The sequence below is a fragment of the Lineus longissimus genome, chromosome 10 (assembly GCF_910592395.1).
Source record: "Lineus longissimus chromosome 10, tnLinLong1.2, whole genome shotgun sequence".
Lineage (NCBI taxonomy): Eukaryota > Metazoa > Nemertea > Pilidiophora > Heteronemertea > Lineidae > Lineus > Lineus longissimus.
Genome location: NC_088317.1, coordinates 13,840,454 through 13,857,969, shown reverse-complemented (window position 1 = coordinate 13,857,969; position 17,516 = coordinate 13,840,454). Strand labels below are relative to the sequence as shown.

General features: G+C 43.6%; 1 protein-coding gene across 2 annotated transcripts in view; it reads right to left on the bottom strand.

Annotated features, from left to right (window-relative positions):
* Nucleotides 1–2,568: 2,568 nt before the first annotated feature.
* The window catches only part of LOC135495174 (uncharacterized), a 30,475-nt gene continuing 15,527 nt past the window's right edge, over nucleotides 2,569–17,516 (bottom strand). For both annotated transcript variants that reach the window (XM_064783648.1, XM_064783649.1), the window contains exons 5-7: nucleotides 14,070–14,192; nucleotides 13,607–13,683; nucleotides 2,569–12,149 (exon numbers count right to left, since the gene is read on the bottom strand). In XM_064783648.1, coding sequence (XP_064639718.1) covers nucleotides 3,008–8,536 — 5,529 coding nt within the window. In that variant the 5' untranslated portion in view covers nucleotides 8,537–12,149; nucleotides 13,607–13,683; nucleotides 14,070–14,192 and the 3' untranslated portion in view covers nucleotides 2,569–3,007. The remainder of the gene's footprint in view (nucleotides 12,150–13,606; nucleotides 13,684–14,069; nucleotides 14,193–17,516) is intronic.

The window sequence follows — 17,516 nt, the reverse complement described above, 5'->3', positions numbered from 1 at the left end:
ATACCCTGACGGAGGAACAAAGGGCACAAAGACAGTGCCATTAACATTTTCCAGCATCAGCTCACTGGCTGCAGCGCTTCATGCAAAGGTTAACACAACTTCACTCCTTAACTGAGTCACCTCTCCACCCTTGGAATCTCTAATCTTTTGCTTTGCCTCATGGTGGTCCATTGAACAGGTTTTGTTTTACATGAACCATCCCCGACAATGCACTGGAAATTGCGGCCGACTATCGTCGTGAAACGCACCACATCATCAGGAATGGAGCTTTCCGTTTCGTGATCAACATTGACAAAACTTCCGTCAATTTCGACATGGTGCCCAGAACGACAATGGCAACAAAAGGATCCACTTCCATCGACATCCGATCCTCAAGAGGGAATGTCAAAATCGGCTGCACCGTCACACTGGAAATAACCAGTGATACACGGAAACTTCCGCTGAGATCAACTTCAGGGGTCTGGCCCCCGAGGGCCACGTGGTTGGCGATCTGCGAGACCATGCTCCCCAGAACATGCGAGTAAGTGATGGTCTCTGTACGAAGGACCACCGACAGTTAATCAATCTCTGTGAACAGCAGCATTTGCCGACACATTCAGCATCAAATTTTCAAGAATATTCATCGGTGTGATTTCTTGTTTGTAGATGACATTTTTTTAACGCCCCAGTTTCAATTTCAGGTGACTGCTACCCCGATTGGCTGGGCAAGGCACCAGTCGTTGATCGAATGGTTTGAAGGAATTGTTCTGCCTTTCATTGCCGGAGCAACATTTCTACTGATTTTGGACCGCTTCCCTGCCCACCTGCATCATCTTTTTCGGGAAGAAATTCCACGTGAGAGCGGACAGGATTCCTTTATTCCAGGCCGAATGATCTCCATCCTTCAACCATTGGACTTAACAGTGAACCGCAGCTTTAAATGCCATCTCCGTGCTGTGTGGAAGGCATGGAAAGTCCGTAATACCGAAGACGATGGTCACTGTGATCCAATTTTCCGTCAGGAAGTTGTCCGCATGATCAGCCTCGCTTTGGACAGAGTGGCTGTCCCAGTTATCCAGAGTGGATGGAGGCTGAGCGGGCAACTTCCTGACGAGAATGACGATCCAGTGATCCAGCCTCCAGTAGATGAGGAGCTAGTAGAAGGTGATGATGATGACCTTTCTTTTTCTGATGATGAAATCTATTTTGATGATGAATTAAACCAGATCATGTTAATCAGATTCGTTATCTAAAACTTTTTCTTTAATGCTCATTATCAGGCTTAAAACAGTTGGTGAGAAAACTGGTTTGGAACCCCCTTTGGAACACAACATTCACCAAGCCAGGTACAGAACACACAACCCCTACCAAACACAGGGTCTAAAAGGGTTATCCAGCCTTAATAAAAGCACAGCTGGAAATCAATGACAGAACCAACATCCCCTAGAATAACACGATATACATGTAATTGCCAACTCCTTGCCCCTACCGCAAGCCCGAGTGCTAAATAGAACACAGTAGGCCCTATACATGTTCGTATACTTAGTATATTCATTATGTACAGACACGATCGAAGCGGACCAGGCTCCATATGGAAAATAAACTATCCTTTTTTACTAAATTTGGACATCACTCCTATAACCCTTTGGGTTGGCAGATACCCTTGCTCGGTTCTGCTCTGTCCTCGCAGGGCTATTTTTTTCAAACCCAAGCCTTCGCAAGGCTGCCTTCTCAGGGCTATAAGGTAACACAAGACTTGAACTAAACCACTGCCGGACATGAACTTAGCCAAGAACCAACACCCAACTCAATAGACCGGTGTAATGTTTTTGAGTGTTTCTATTTTTGAGTGTTTCCCCTCATTGTTTGGGAACGCTAAAAGATAGATTGACAAGTTTTTCTGTGTTTCCCCCTATTGAAAAGTCATGGTCTCTCTAGCTGCCTATTGTTTGGAAACACTGACACATGGGAAACAACCACAGATGTTACACCGGTGTAAAAGAAATGCAAGTCCCCCCCCCCCCCCCACCCGGAATCTAAGACCGGTCCTTTTGTTAAAGTGAATAGAGTCGCCGAGTTTCTTTGTTGAAGATTATGTAGCTAACCCTAACCAAACCATTAACCACATTCGTTGACAATACACAGCTACTATATGGGGTTCCTGCATTCCTGGGACGTCCATTCCTTTTACACCTTGTCTAAACCTAACACCTCAAGAGGAGAACAGCGAACTGACGTCCACACACCAGGGCTTCTACCAAACAAGTGAATCAGTGCTCATTGTGCAATGTTACTCGAGACCTGTTTATTCACATTAGTTCTGCTATGTGACAAAAGTTATTTGTTGAGTAATCCATCTTTTAGAGCCGGACTTTGACATCGTTTTAGATCCAACCTCCACATCCGGGGTCTACTTGATTAGCATTCAAAATGGCTGCACCACTAGACCTTGGATACTCGTGTACGTCCTATCACTCGCCACCGCCAGAATATGGGGGTGACGTAGCATGTTTGACCTATGACCCGTCTATTCGGGCACTACGTGTGTCGGGGTAGGACTGTATAATTACTCAACTCTAACTCTTGTAATTCAATAAAACTGTCTATATTCATCTTCTCATCATAATATTCAGGTTTCTTTTCTTCATGTGCTCACAGCATCTCAGATGTCCTCCATCATTTTTTCTCAACACACTCCCCCCAGTGCTGCCACCTATGCTAATTACCTTGAACTACAGTGTGTCCCAAAAAACTAAACTTATACAGGTTGTCCCAATGCGACATACTCCCCTCTGAAATCTGAGCACCGAAAATTTCACGCTTACTGCAACACTGGCTAAAATATTGAAACGAATTATGCGAAATACCAACTGGCAAATATCGCTTGAACTATTCTCTCTACTCGTACTCCACAATTCGAATAAAGTATTTACTAAGTGAACGAAACCCTTAGTTGTATTTTCTTGTATATGTTGTAGTTCTCAATGCTCATAGAATGTCTCTAGTCACAATACTCCACTAACATTGGCTAATCTGGATCTGAATCGCTTTCAACATCCTCTGGCACAATGGTGGTCTCCAATAGCCTCAGCTTCTGTACTGGACGTCTCATCAATCCCGATTTCGTCTTCACCAGTACTGAGCGCACAAGACCGTCTCGTCCTGGAAAGATCTCCTCCACTCTTCCAAGCTTCCAATCCAGCTTCCTGGTGTTGTCCTCAGCGACTAGAACAACGTCTCCCTCATGAAGGTTATCTCGAACCTCAGTCCACTTCCTCAGTTGGTTCAGCTCAGTCAAATACTCCTTCGTCCATCGATTCCAAAAGATCCTTGACAGGTGCTGATTATAGGCCCATCTCTTGCTCACTGCGACGGTAGTATGGCCTGCCAATGAGGCATCAGGCAGAACTTGTAGGCTCCGGCCAATCATCAGGTGTCCTGGAGTGATAGGCGACCAATCCTCTTTGTCTGCAGAGACACTAGTCAGGGGTCTAGAATTCAGTTGTGCTTCGATGTCCGAGAGTACAGTCTGCATCTCAAGGTATGTCAGGTGTGCTTTCCCAAGCACTCTCCTCAGTGGTTTCTTGACGCTTTGCACGAGTCTCTCATAGAATCCTCCGTGCCATGGGGCTCTCTCCGTGATAAAACGCCATGTTATTCCCTTTCCTGTTATCTCCTCATTAAGCTTGTTCTTTCCATTCTTCTGTTTGTAAAGAATCCTCAGCAAGGTGTCTGCCTTTTTGAATGTCTTTGCGTTGTCAGAGAGAATGAATACACATTTCCCTTTGCGATTCATCATGCGCTGCAGCCCAGCCATGAACTCTTCTGTAGTAAGATCTGGTGTGAGTTCCAGGTGCACTCCTCTAGTCACCATACACGTGAAGATCAGAATGTAAGCCTTCGTTGTCTCATCTCTGGACATCTTTACGTATAAAGGTCCTGCATAGTCTAATCCTATGTGCGTGAAAGGAAGACTCATGCTCACTCTTTCCACAGGCAGCGGCGCCATCTTTTGCTCAATCTCCTCTGGATCCTTACAAGCCTTGCACTTGTGAAGAATGCGTCTCACTTCCTGTCTCCCATGAATAAGCCAGTACTTGTTTCTCAAGAAAGCCAGGGTTTGTGCTGGTCCTGTGTGTAGGTTAATCTGGTGGTAGTACAGAACTAACTTATCCACAAATCGGTTGTGAGCAGGCAAGATGATGGGATGCTTAGTTTCCTCCGGCAATGGGGCGTAATGAAGACGACCTCCCACTCGCATCACTTGATCCTTCTCGTCCCACTCTGGGCTCAATGGAGCCAGTTTACTCTCCATGGTGACTTGTCGTCCGGCTTTCAATTCCTCAATATCCTCCTGATACTTGAGCGATTGAGCCCATCTGATCCAGTGCAGCTCCTCCTGACGTCTGTCATTGAGAGTTGTTCCTGGAATGCTTTTCTCCTTGTCAGTTTCTCTCCCCTCGTTTTGATCTCTCCCCTCCTTTCGGGACCTATGGATCCTAATCCAACTCCTCGCTCTGCTCATTACCCTGATGAACTTCTGGTATGATGAGAATTTCTCAATGTATTTCTCAGCAGCAGCAATATCCGTCTTGGCTACAGCAGCAATACCAATCTGACGAAGTTTGGGCTTGGCTTTCGAGTCAGCTATTTCCTCATCCTCCTTCTTGCTCTTCTCTTGTTCTGGCCACTGTTCTTCACTTTCAGTCAGGAAGGATGGACCATTCCACCACAATGAAGATTCAACCAGATTCTCAGCAGTAAGTCCTCGGGAACAAAGATCCGCAGGGTTCCATTTTCCTGGAACATGTCTCCAGTTGCAGGGTGGCACTAAGTTCTGAATCTCAGCTACTCTGTTTGCGACAAATGTTTGCCATTTGTATGGTGGCTTGCTTAACCAGTGTGTGACAACCTTGGAATCTGTCCAGCAATTCACTGAAGCAATCGGAAGCTTGAGCTCTCTTTCCACATACTTTGTTAACCTTGCTGTCACCAGTGATGCCATGAGCTCCAGTTCCGGGATGCTCCTCCTCTTTCCCAGGGGTGCTACTCTGGTCTTTGAGCTGAGTAGAGCAACGTGACGTCTCTCAGTTGAATCCTGGCTAGTCAAATAGACCACTCCTCCGTATGATGTCTCACATGCATCTCCAAAGCCGTGTAGGAAATATACTGGATCCTGGAAGTCAGCAGGCACAATACACCTCGGTATCTTGATGCTGTCCAGTAGTGTCACTTCAGATTTCCAGCGTTTCCACTCCTCCTCTATCTCCGATGGTAGCGCGTCGTCCCATCCTCCAGTTGTGACCCATGATTGTTGGAAAATTTGCTTAGCCTTGAGTACAAAGGGCGATAGCATGCCAAGTGGATCATAAATCCGATGGAGTTGTTTCAACACACTTCTCCTGGTCTCGATCTCCACATCCTCCATTTTGTCAACAAATGAGAACATGAGAACATCCTCCTTGGGTCGATATCTGACTCCCAGCGCCTTTGTTGAGATCTCTTCGCCAACCATCTTCTCTGTGAGCTCCGACGCGATGTCTTCCTTGGCAAGACCTGACAAAACTCCTGGTTTGTTGGATAGAAACTTCCTCATGTTCCATTCCGGGCTCAGAATCTCCTTCAGTCCAACTGCCAACTCCGCCACCTCATTATCCTCCTCATCTCCACTCAAAATATCATCCACGAAGATATTCTCCTCAATCTCTGCAGCAGCTTTTGGGTACTCCTCACGATGTGCCGCGACATGATCTAGCACAGTTTTGATGCTTGAGAATGGCGAAGACGTTAATCCGAAGGTGACTGTGGTCAATCTGAAAACTTCCGGCTCCTTATCCGTGTCCAAGTCTCTCCATAGGAATCTCTGGCTATCTCGATCTATCTCGTTCATACTTACCTGGAGGAACATCTTTTCGATATCCGCTATCAATGCAATTCTGTGGCGCCTGAATCGCATCAAAACTCCAGGAAGGTCAGGTTGCAGGGCAGGTCCTGGTAATAAGGTGTCGTTGAGTGATACTCCATCCCGGCCTCTCATCGATCCATCGAAGACGATTCTAACCTTTGTTGTCGTCTTGTCCTCTCTCACTACTGGATGATGGGGCAAGTACCACACACTACGATCCTCCGGCTCCTTTTCCTCACTCACTCGTTCCGCTCGACCTTTCTTGATCAACTCATTGATTTGCTCCTGGTATCTCGCTGACAATGTAGGATCCTTTTTCAGTCTCTGCTCCAGACTACCAAGTCTCCTCATTGCTTGTTGTTTGTTTGATTTCAGAATTTTATCCTTCCACTCCGGATGTTTCAACAATCCTGTCTCATAACCATCCTTGATCTTGATTGTTTTCTCCTTGTGCTGTCTCAGGGCTTCAGTCTCAAGCTCTGAGAGGTGCTGGTTTTTCTCATTTGGTAGGATCCCTATGTGCTCCGTCTCCCAGTGCTTGGTCGCGATGTCTATCTCGCTGGACAGTTGAAATGTTGAATGATTGACTGGCAACGTTGTGTGGCTTTCCTGATCAGCGGGACAGGTTCCGGACACGATCCAACCAATGTGACTCCTCTGCGCTGAAAGACTGTTTCCTGATCCAAAGACTCTCTTATCCTGTAAGATTTTCATTGAATCCTGGATTCCTAACAGAACATCCACCGATTGACGTTTTCTCGGGAACTCATCAGCTATCTGGAGGTCTCTCAGCTGTTCAATCTTTGACAAATCCTCATTGACTTCATTGATATCAGCACATGGATTTTCTAGAACATAGGCGATGATTTCGAACGTCTCTCCCTTCCATTTGGGTAGTATGCTCGACAAATGAAACTTGACTCGTTGGGTATCAAGTGTCATGACCTTTCCTCCTGCTAAGGTAAACTCTGCTGCAACTGGTTGACCATGCAGCTGCAAACTCCTTGCCATTCGCTTGCTGACAAATGTGGCTCCACTCCCTGAGTCAAAGAGAACTCGTCCATGTGCGACTGCATTCCTCGACTCCAATTTCGCTAGGCCTGTCTGTAACAGTACTTCACCATCTGTCTCTCTGGCTTTCACGAAGTAGTGGGGTGATTTCACGGTCTCCTCAGGCTTGTTACCATCTCCACTTGTCTCCTTTTCGCTCGATGTTTCCTGGTTGCTCCCAGTCTTGTTTCCTCCTTGCTTGTCGAAATGTAAGAGTGTGTGATGCTTCCTCGAGCAATTCTTACAGCTAGATGACCGACATGCATCCACAAAGTGAGTAGTCCGCAAGCAGTTGAAACATGCCTTTGACGCTTTCACTTTCTCAACTCGCTCTGACACAGGCATCGACTTCACTGTTGGACAACTTGATGAGAAGTGCCTAAGTTGACAGAATATGCACGATTCCTCCTTGTTGGGTTTCGGTGTCCTCTGAGATATCTGAAGAGCATGACCTGTAGGCTTCTTAGATTCCTTCTGGTAATCCTTAACCCACTTCTTCTCTTTCTCCTTCTCCTTCTCGGGTTTATCTCGTTTGCTTGGCTCCGTTCGCCTCGCAACCTTGACGGCATCTTGCAGCTTCTCCAAAAGAGTGTCGAAACGTATCGGTAATTCCGACGTCGTCCCCATCGACTTCTCCTCTTTGATTATCTCTCCATCCCATTTTTTGAGAAGTCCCTTTGGCAGTTTTGGTCGGACAAGGGCTGTAAAGATCCAGCTTGCCCTTACCACGTGTTTGTCATCTTCTGTTCGTTTCATGATGTAATTCCAGTTGGAATTAAGCAGGTTGTAGAGAGAATCAAGATCCTTTGCTGAGGGCGAACTGACAGCAGGCACTGCAGCAATCTCGTTCACTGCCTTCTGGATCTTTGTCAACACATCTCCGTACCTATTCTCCAAAAACTCAAGGATGTCATCTGAACTTGGATCCTTTAGTCCACTGATGAGTTTGGATACCTCTCCATCAACTAATGATATGACTATGTGGGTCTTTTCCACCTCGCTATAGCCTGGTTTTTCTAATTCAGTCTCTACCAGTTGTTTCCACTGGTCAAACAACTCGACATCACCTTTGAATTTCGGTATCTGAACATAACGCTTCTTGTGCGATAAGGTCCCTAGAATCCTTTCTAACTGATCACCAGAAATTCCTGTTTGTACTGATTCCAGGGTCTCCTTCATGGCGGCGGCAAAGTGCTCAGGTGTGAAAGTATCACTCGACTTCTCCGACGGGGTACGCCTCTCCTTCTCAGCATCCGCTTGCAGTTGTTGAACCATGGCAGAAATGTCGTAGTACTGGGTGCGATACCTCTCCTCTGACTCAGTCTCAACTCTCAAGGCTTCATCGTTCAGTTTCCCTAAATCAGGATGGAAGTCCACCTCAGTCTGTACGTCCTTCAATTCACCGTAGACCGCATTCAGCTCTTCCATGGCATTACCCGTTTTTCGCACGGCTGTCTCAAACTGGGTAACGCGATCTCCTTTGTCGTACAAGTTACATGCTTCCCTGTAATACCTTGTCACAGTGTTTTCCTGTCGAGTGTACTTCCCGCGACATATTTTGCGTTTATCACACAGTGATTGCAAGGTTGGTGGTTCACCCATGGTTGCAGTTTTACTCAAAACTCAAAACTCAAAAAACTCAGATCTCAGAGAGAATGACTGAAATAAGCACAGTAGCAATCTAAACCCTTGGAATTTCAGCCAGTTGATAAATTCCCTGTGTCAATATGACATGAACTCAACCCTGTAGTATCATGAACAGCATAGAGGGCAGCACAAGAAATTTCTCAAACCCCAGATAAACTCAGATGAAACGTTGCAAAATAGAACCTTAGGAAAAGTGTAGCTGTGAACACATGAAAGCGACAATACAAATGGTAGCATAGAAGTTGGCTTGAAATGCAACTAAAATATGCAAGATGAATTGGCACTGCTAACACCGTACACGTTGGGTGTTATGAACTCGCAAAGTGATATTCCAAGTTTCACCAAGGCCTACTCATAAGCATGACAACGTAACAACAACTCGTGTGTTCTACTCAAGAAAGACGCAAATTCTCCACTTAACACTGATGTGGTAAACTTGCTAACACTGTAAGGTCACTCAAAACCCACAGTGAGACTCTAAACTCAACTCGATGTTGGCGTGTAGCAAGGTCAAATTACAACCTCTACTTACAGCGAAGATTCTCAATCTCGACTCAAGATAGCGTGCAGCAAGGTCAAATTACAACCTGTAACTGCAGCGAAGATTCTCAAACTCAACTCAAGTTAGTGTGCAGCAAGGTCAAATTACAACCTGTAACTGCAGCGAAGATTCTCAAGACCAAATACAGCTTTTAGTCAGAAGAAATACTCATAACTCGTAGTATGCAGTAGGTCAACTTACAACCTAAAGCATAGACTCATGTGGTGATTCTAGTACAAAGGCCTACTCAAACCTAGACTAGATGCTCAAAAACTCAAGACACAGTTACAATGTACATGTACAATGAAATCCCACAGTAAAAGGCCAACTTCTATACCAAATACTAGGCAAAGTTCATAAATTTACTCAATATCTGAAAGAGAATTCAAATATTAGTTCATGCATATCATGTGTGTGACAACAATGCACAAAGCTGGAATGTAGCAGTCCTTGGAAGATGGTGACTCGCTAACTCGGTAATGTCTCTTGGAATCAGAGGCTGGTGCTCGGTTCAAACAGTTCAGTTCATCAATGCAGCACGGCATGGACATCGGATGACCTTGAACTTGGGTGGAAGTGTTACTCGGATATTGAGCATAAATTGACGATGCTCAAAGATGACGACGATGCTAACAGCTATCGACGATTGCTCGATGTTGAGAACGACAGTTCTCACACAGGGACGAGGAACGAAGAAACTCGTTGATCGTCTGGCTTTGAGAACACAATTACTCGACAGTGTTCTCCGACTCGACTCGTTAGACGCTCAACACACTCTTGTGTAGGATCACATCAGCCACGAATTTGGCAAATGATGTGCGAATGATGCTCATCGACGATGTACCAGCTACTCGACAATGCTGGGATGTTGAGAACACGACAACTCGACAGTGTTCTCCGACTCGGTGACTCGACGAAACTCAAGCGTTGGTGGGATCAGCAACGACAGGAATTCGACAATCCGCGACCATCGATGTGACATACAACTGGACTTTGAATGTCACTTGACTCTTCCTCAGCATGCTGCCTGTGCTCAAAGCTCACTCGGATTTGAACTGACGTGGTGTTCCAAAATCCAAGGTTGATGGAGGGACAGCACAATTAATGTTCTCTTGTCGTCTTAACGGCATCCAAATTGCAACAGCAGTCCTTCATTTGGATGATTTCAGCATGCATATGCATTTGCACTGAGCAGCATACTAGCATAGGCCAAATGCACAGGCCAACTCTGTACAAAATGTACATGGATAGCACATGGTTTCTCACTTTTTACAGTTCTCAAATGTCACCTCACTGCTCCACTATCCGGTCGGTAAGAGACCTAATGTCGGGGTAGGACTGTATAATTACTCAACTCTAACTCTTGTAATTCAATAAAACTGTCTATATTCATCTTCTCATCATAATATTCAGGTTTCTTTTCTTCATGTGCTCACAGCATCTCAGATGTCCTCCATCATTTTTTCTCAACACACTCCCCCCAGTGCTGCCACCTATGCTAATTACCTTGAACTACAGTGTGTCCCAAAAAACTAAACTTATACAGGTTGTCCCAATGCGACAACGTGCCAGCACTGTTTCATCACGAACAAAGCCGTTTGTAGCCGACCAAATAATTGTAAAATTGAGCAATTATCTGAGGGTAAATATAGATAAAGAAGCCTTACTTAAACATAAAAACTAATTATCAAAGGGGATTTGGAAATAGTATTTTCACAGTGCTCGAGAGATTGGCATTTGTAACACGTGCTGACTGATAAGTCGCCCTTTTCGCCGATTCAATATGCCATGAATATGCCAAGTGTCAAAACATTTTTTACATCTTATTTGCATGTCAAACATTATTCGTTGAGCAGTCAAATATGTTTCAGCTCAACATGATACCAGGAGTAGTGCAAGTGACCATAGGAGCGCGCAATGACCCCTGGGTAAACGAGGTCGTTTTAGATCAGATACTCTGCCGCCATTCGACAACTTTAGGTATCACGTGACAGTGACTTAGCACATGATCGTTTAGTATGCTTGTGCATAAATTAAACCCAGTTTTGTGGCCAAAAAAAGCATGATGTCTAAATAAATTGTGTGTGAAAATGTAAAATAATTAAACATATTGACTGCTGAATCATCAAGGATGGACAGCAAGAGCTTGGACTAGAAAAACAAGCTGTGAAAAGAGGCAACATTTTTCATTGAATCTGTTTCAGAGACTCTTACCACTATCAAACTGTTTTAAATCCAAATATTTGCTTCTAACTCCATTGTAAAGTGCCTTGGAGCATGCTTAGCATGTACAAGGCACTATAATATCCGGTATTTATTATTATTATTCTGTTCAAAAAGTGACTCATTTTGTCGTGGTGGGTCACATTTTTGTTCAGTACCGCCAACTGGTGATATATATCGAAACTAATCTATTTTATATCAAAACTTCTATATCACGCAGACCTCCACAACTTTATTTCAAGCTTCTATCTGCTGGAATGAAACGACAAAAAACAGTTTTGTAATTTAGGCTTTTTGCCCCCTGGTTAGCTGAATTTGAGTCGAACCGCGCTAATTTTTTTGTCAGCGGCATTTCTTGTGCTGTTCATGTTAAGTCCGAGATTTAAAGTGCCTATGTCTAATGGTTACAAAATGCCCGATTTTGTCCACGTATGGATGGATGGATGGATAGATACATGGATGGATGGAAGGATGGAAGGATAGACACCATTCGAATAGCTATTGAACTAGCCCCGCTGACTTTGTCAGCTGAGCTACAAACCGAAGTCACCAGCTCGATATGCTTTCGGGAACGTTTCGATTCTCAACTCCTCCAGGAAATGTTCGACGTCAGTCGTTATAACGCGGCCACTGAAGAGGAGTGGCCCCCTGGCTACGCCGTGAACCGAACACCACAAAGCTTTCTGTAATTTCTGTAATTTGCTACATTTGCTACATTTTGCGGTGTATGGTATGCCTTCGCATTCTTTCACATTGTCGAGGATCCGAATGTTCATCTTCATGAGCTTCCCTTGATGAAATAACCTGGAAAATATGAAAGACACATGATAGCACACGCAGACTCGATCCAGAGTTTTGTATGAATAGATGTTAACATGGCTAAAGGAACATTCTAAAGATCGAGTGGGATGACCGAGTCTTAAACAAATGCTGATATTTGTTGGAAATTAGAAGTCAGATATAAGAGTGATGTGCTCATTTTACAGTGAGAAAGGTTGTTTTAATTTGTCTTCAGAAACGTATTTCTGCCGTTAGAGTGAGGGAAATTAATCATCTCACTGATAATGACATCGTGTATGGCATAACCTAGCGTGCTAACTGTTGGCTGTCACAGTTGTGTTCATGCAGATGACAGTTTTTGGATCAGATAAACCATTCTGCTATCTATTTGAGTACTCTTTCACTTGTACCATTACCTGAGCGTAGTGGCATAGACAAGATGGAGATTAGAGCACCGGGCTTATGATAAGGATGTCGCGGGTTCGACTCTTGGAAAGGTCATAGCTATTTTATCTTTGTGTTCTTGAGCAAAGCACTAAGCCCTACTTGGTAAACTTCACCCATGAGTCAGTTGGTACTTATAGGTAGAGATGACCAAATGGTAATATGAGACATGAGAGCTGAATACCATCCTCCGCTTCATTGCCTTTCAATCGTCATTTATCGAGTTGATTTGCTGCACAGAACCATCTCCCGGCAGGATTTCCGGCTGTTCTCCTACGTCACAGCATCCCCTGCCGTTCGGGTAAAATATGCACACAATTATTGTGTCTCAGAAACCGTTTCGGATAAATACAAATCTCTTTCTAGTTATACTAAGATTCGTTCATTTTTTTCTCCATTTTTTGTTCATTCTTTGTCTTTATATCCACTAAAACTGCTGCTTTTTTATTTACCGATATATCGATAGCAGGGGAGGATAAAAACATCTGACAGGATCTTACACGTTCTTGTAATAAGAACAATTTCTCGCAGTGTTCGCCTCAGTGTTAGGAATTTCAACCAATAAGAGAGTGTGCGTACGATGCGATGATTGTTTACAGAATCAAAAGTGATCGAGTTGAAAGGGAAAATAATCGGGGAGATTCCACCTCATCCCGCGAATAATCATCGGTTTGAGGGACCGTGGTGTGTGTGAGGGGAGAAGCATACAGCTGACCCTGGTATTTGAGGGTGGCTCAATACATGCAGCTAGGACATGACTGTGATACTACCAGGTAGTTCAGCTTGAAATCCGAATTTGCAGGCCTATAGCTACGGTAATTAATATAAAATCACAGTTGAACACTCACTATTTGTTTTAAGTTGCGTTATACATTTATAAGTACATTTATAATAGCCGTAGTAAATTTTCGCTGCCAAGTAACACTGTTACAGCAAACCTATAGTTTCCTGTTTAGGACGACATTTAATGTGCGCATAATGACTAGTATAATCAGCGCGGGGAAACTATATTTTAGACATTACTAACAATAACTCACAATTTGGAAAAATCAGTTTTCGGAGTCACCAGCTAGAAACTTTCCCTTCTTCTTTTTCCCTCTACAACAGGGCGTTCCTTAAAAATATTAAATTAAAAAACGAATTTTAAAAATTACAATCGCCTAAATTCCTAAAACTGAAGATAAATTTCAACGTTGCCGTTGCGTATGCAACGTTTCAGCAACAATGCATGCACGATGGGTGCACTATTGCATTGTGTATACAGGGGAACCCCAGACGGCGACCACCCGAGTAACGACTACAATCGTACGTGTTGTATGCAACTTCATTTCCAATTGCCTGGCCTATCAGTGAACATGAACGTCGTGCCCTTTTAAGTGCCTAATCAATCTATCTTTTCAGATCGGGTGTACATGTACAGCTACTGAGCAGAATATGCAACAGTAAAGCGTTAGGGAAAGTGCCAGAAAGCTTCAACAAAAATCATCTGAAAAAACTCACTCTTTCTCTTAGCATGCTTTATGAGCAGAACAAAGCAGATGATCACTGATATGGCAAGCAACACGGCTAACACCACTGTTATCCCAGTATTTGCAGTCTTTATGGGAGTTTCTTGCCACGACGCTGTAAAGAAAAAATAAGTCATAAACTATTTAAGACATCAATATCTATTTTATATCCCCCCCCCTCCCCTCCAGTTCACTAATTTTCCATACAAGTTTTGTACATTTGTGTTTTACCGTACCGCTATTAATATGAACAGCTAGCCATACATGTTGTATATCTTCTCAGAGTTTCGCACAGACTATCATTGTTTTTGTAAAATAATCGGGAATGTCAATAATAAATATCGAACAGGGTTATCTGTGAGTGGACAGTCTTATCTTATATTGATTGTGTTTGTTTTTAAAAAGTGTTATTGTTCTCATTTTTACAGGATGATGCAGTCTATCATCTACGAGTCAATCCAGCGGTCTCGCCAGGCAAAGTAGTGTTGCTGTCACTAGTGGGAAGCTTTTTCCGACGTATTAACGGATTCTCTAACTTATTCCTGATTTATCCGACATTTATCCGACATTGTCCGACTTTCCCCCAACTTTGTCCAAAAGGTCGGATTTCCATAAAACCTATGAAAAAAACTAGGTCTTCCCAAAGTAAACAATTTAAGATCAAAGGCCTCAATTGAATGGGGTTAATGAGGTGTGATGCAAACACCCAGAGTAACCCTAAGAATACTAATTAACTCCTTTCCATGGACCCTTTACATGTCACACATGAGTGCATCTGGTATGGGACTTACAAGAGACATTAATTAAGGACCATCAGAGCCAAGTTGGTCATTATTTGGATCACTCACATCCAGGCAAGAGCCTGCGTTGAAGCCTGATTGATATAAGAGCGTGATGTGAGAGACTGCATCATAGCAGGTTGTCACAATCAAGTGAGATGTTGATGTAAAACACCTTAAACACCGTTAGAGGAAGGCAGTCGTGTTAATGGTATCAAACTAAAGGCACTGAAAGAGCAGTTTTGCGCTGACCTGCTTAAATACAGTTGGAGCAAAGGTAGTCATGTTTGTTATCAAACTGAAGGTATTAAAGAGTGGCTGTGACTAAAGAACCCATCAACTCCTTCAATTAAAATAAAACCTTCACAACTGTCATCCACCCTAACGACCATTTGTCTACGCTTGATTCCATCTAGTCTGTCCACATCTCCCTATTCTCTATCTACCATAAACCTATACTACTGTCATATCTGACCGATTCTTCTTCTGTGGGCGGGTCTCTACAAGAACCCCTATAAATTATCTCCCGGAAGAATCGCTTCCAAATATGGGCAAACGTCGCCATGACGACAAAAACCACTAGTTTTCCCCAGAATAGGCGTGGCACTCTGGCATTACACTACTTGTTCAATCTTGTCATTCTATTCAATTCCGCCAGCGTAGCTATTCAGGCCGTCAGGCTTCTAGTTATATTGAAGTATAAGGCATCTTTATCTGTATTAACCCTGAGATAATTGCTTAATTCTACAATCATTTGGTCGGCTACAAACGGTTTCTGGTCATGTTGAAACAGTGCTGACACGTAGTGCCCGAATAGACGGGTCATAGGTCAAACATACTACGTCTATGGTAGGCCGTAGGGGACATTAATGCCGATTTAAGTTCTAGAACATAATTATTTATTGTCAGCACGTAAATCAGCCTATCACAGAGCAGGAATTTAGTTCTAGCACGTTAATCAACCAATCGGTGACCAGGAATAATGGTCTAGCACGTAAATCAGCCTATCACAGAGCAGGAATTTAGTTCTAGCACGTTAATCAACCAATCGGTGACCAGGAATAATGGTCTAGCACGTAAATCAGCCTATCACAGAGCAGGAATTTAGTTCTAGCACGTTAATCAACCAATCGGTGACCAGGAATAATGGTCTAGCTCATAAATCAGCCTATCACAGTGCAGGAGTTAAGTTCTAGCACGTTAATCAACCAATCGCTGACCAGGAATAATGGTCTAGCACATAAATAGCTATGGTGATTGGCATGAGGGCGGTGTTGGACATAAATTCATTACGGTCTAGAACATAAATCAGCCAATGGCAACCATCGTTTCGAACATTTCATATTTCCCGCGTGCCAAAAAAGTATCACAGGCAGCTCAGTTTATTTTACAACAAGCATTCACGCTGCTTCGAAAATTATCGTAAAATTGGTGAATATCATTCAGGCGGCGCGCCATTTCATAATTTACAGGCTGAGATTTGGTGAACTGAAAAGTTTTGACAATTTAATCCAATATGGCCGCAGATAACACACCACGAGTGCGCCCGGAAAATCACCAAGATATCCGAAGTAGACAATTTTTTGAAACGATGGTTGCAATTGGCTGATTTATGTTCTAGACCGTAATGAATTTATGCCAATCACCATAGCTATTTATGTGCTTGACCATTATTCCTGGTCAGCGATTGGTTGATTAACGTGCTAGAACTTAATTCCTGCACTGTGATAGGCTGATTTATGTGCTAGACCATTATTCCTGGTCAGCAATTGGTTGATTAACGTGCTAGAACTAAATTCCTGCTCTGTAATAGGCTGATTTACGTGCTAGACAATAAATAATTATGTTCTAGAACTTAAATCGGCATTAATGTCCCCTACGGCCTACCATATACGTCAGCCCCAGATTCTGGCGGTGGCGAGCGATATGACGTACAAGAGTATCCAGGGTCTAGTGGTGCAGCCATTTTGATTGCTAAGCCAGTAGATCCCGGATGTGGAGGTTGTTTTATAATATGGACTGGCAGCCGAAGCGAAAGTATGCAAATGATGGTATGCTATTTTTAGTTACAGGTGACTTACTGCCAGTTAAAGGGACTATTATCGTGTCACATGGCAGGAAGGGGAGTTCTGAATATTAAGTTGGCTAAGTTCATGGGGATGGATAGGTGGCGCCAGCATCTAACCGAGCATATATTTGCCTTAAAGCTGAACTGCATGCACAAAACCAGAGCGTCCCATGCGGCAATAGTAAGAAATTCAAACGATCGAAAGGTCCTTCTGAATACGGCCTGAAACATGATAGACCTCCAATGCTTCGATGCGCTTGATTTCAAAAACCAGCAAGCCACAGGACGATGCGGAAGGTCTCAGAGAATTGTGGAAGAGAAAAAAACTAAATCTTCTCCAGGGATTCGAACCTGGGAACTCGGGCTCAGAATGCGAACGCTCTAACCGTCTGAGCTAGGGGGACTTTCTTGTAAGCTGCTGCCAGCAAATATACCTTATATGAATGGCGATTATGCTTAATTTTGAGAGATGAACCAGAAATTTTCTCAAGTACATGTAATAGAAGAAGATACCAAGACAAAGGTGAACATTGCTAAGAGAAAACGAAGACTCCGCATACATAATCACGCACAGCAAAGAAAAAATGACTTT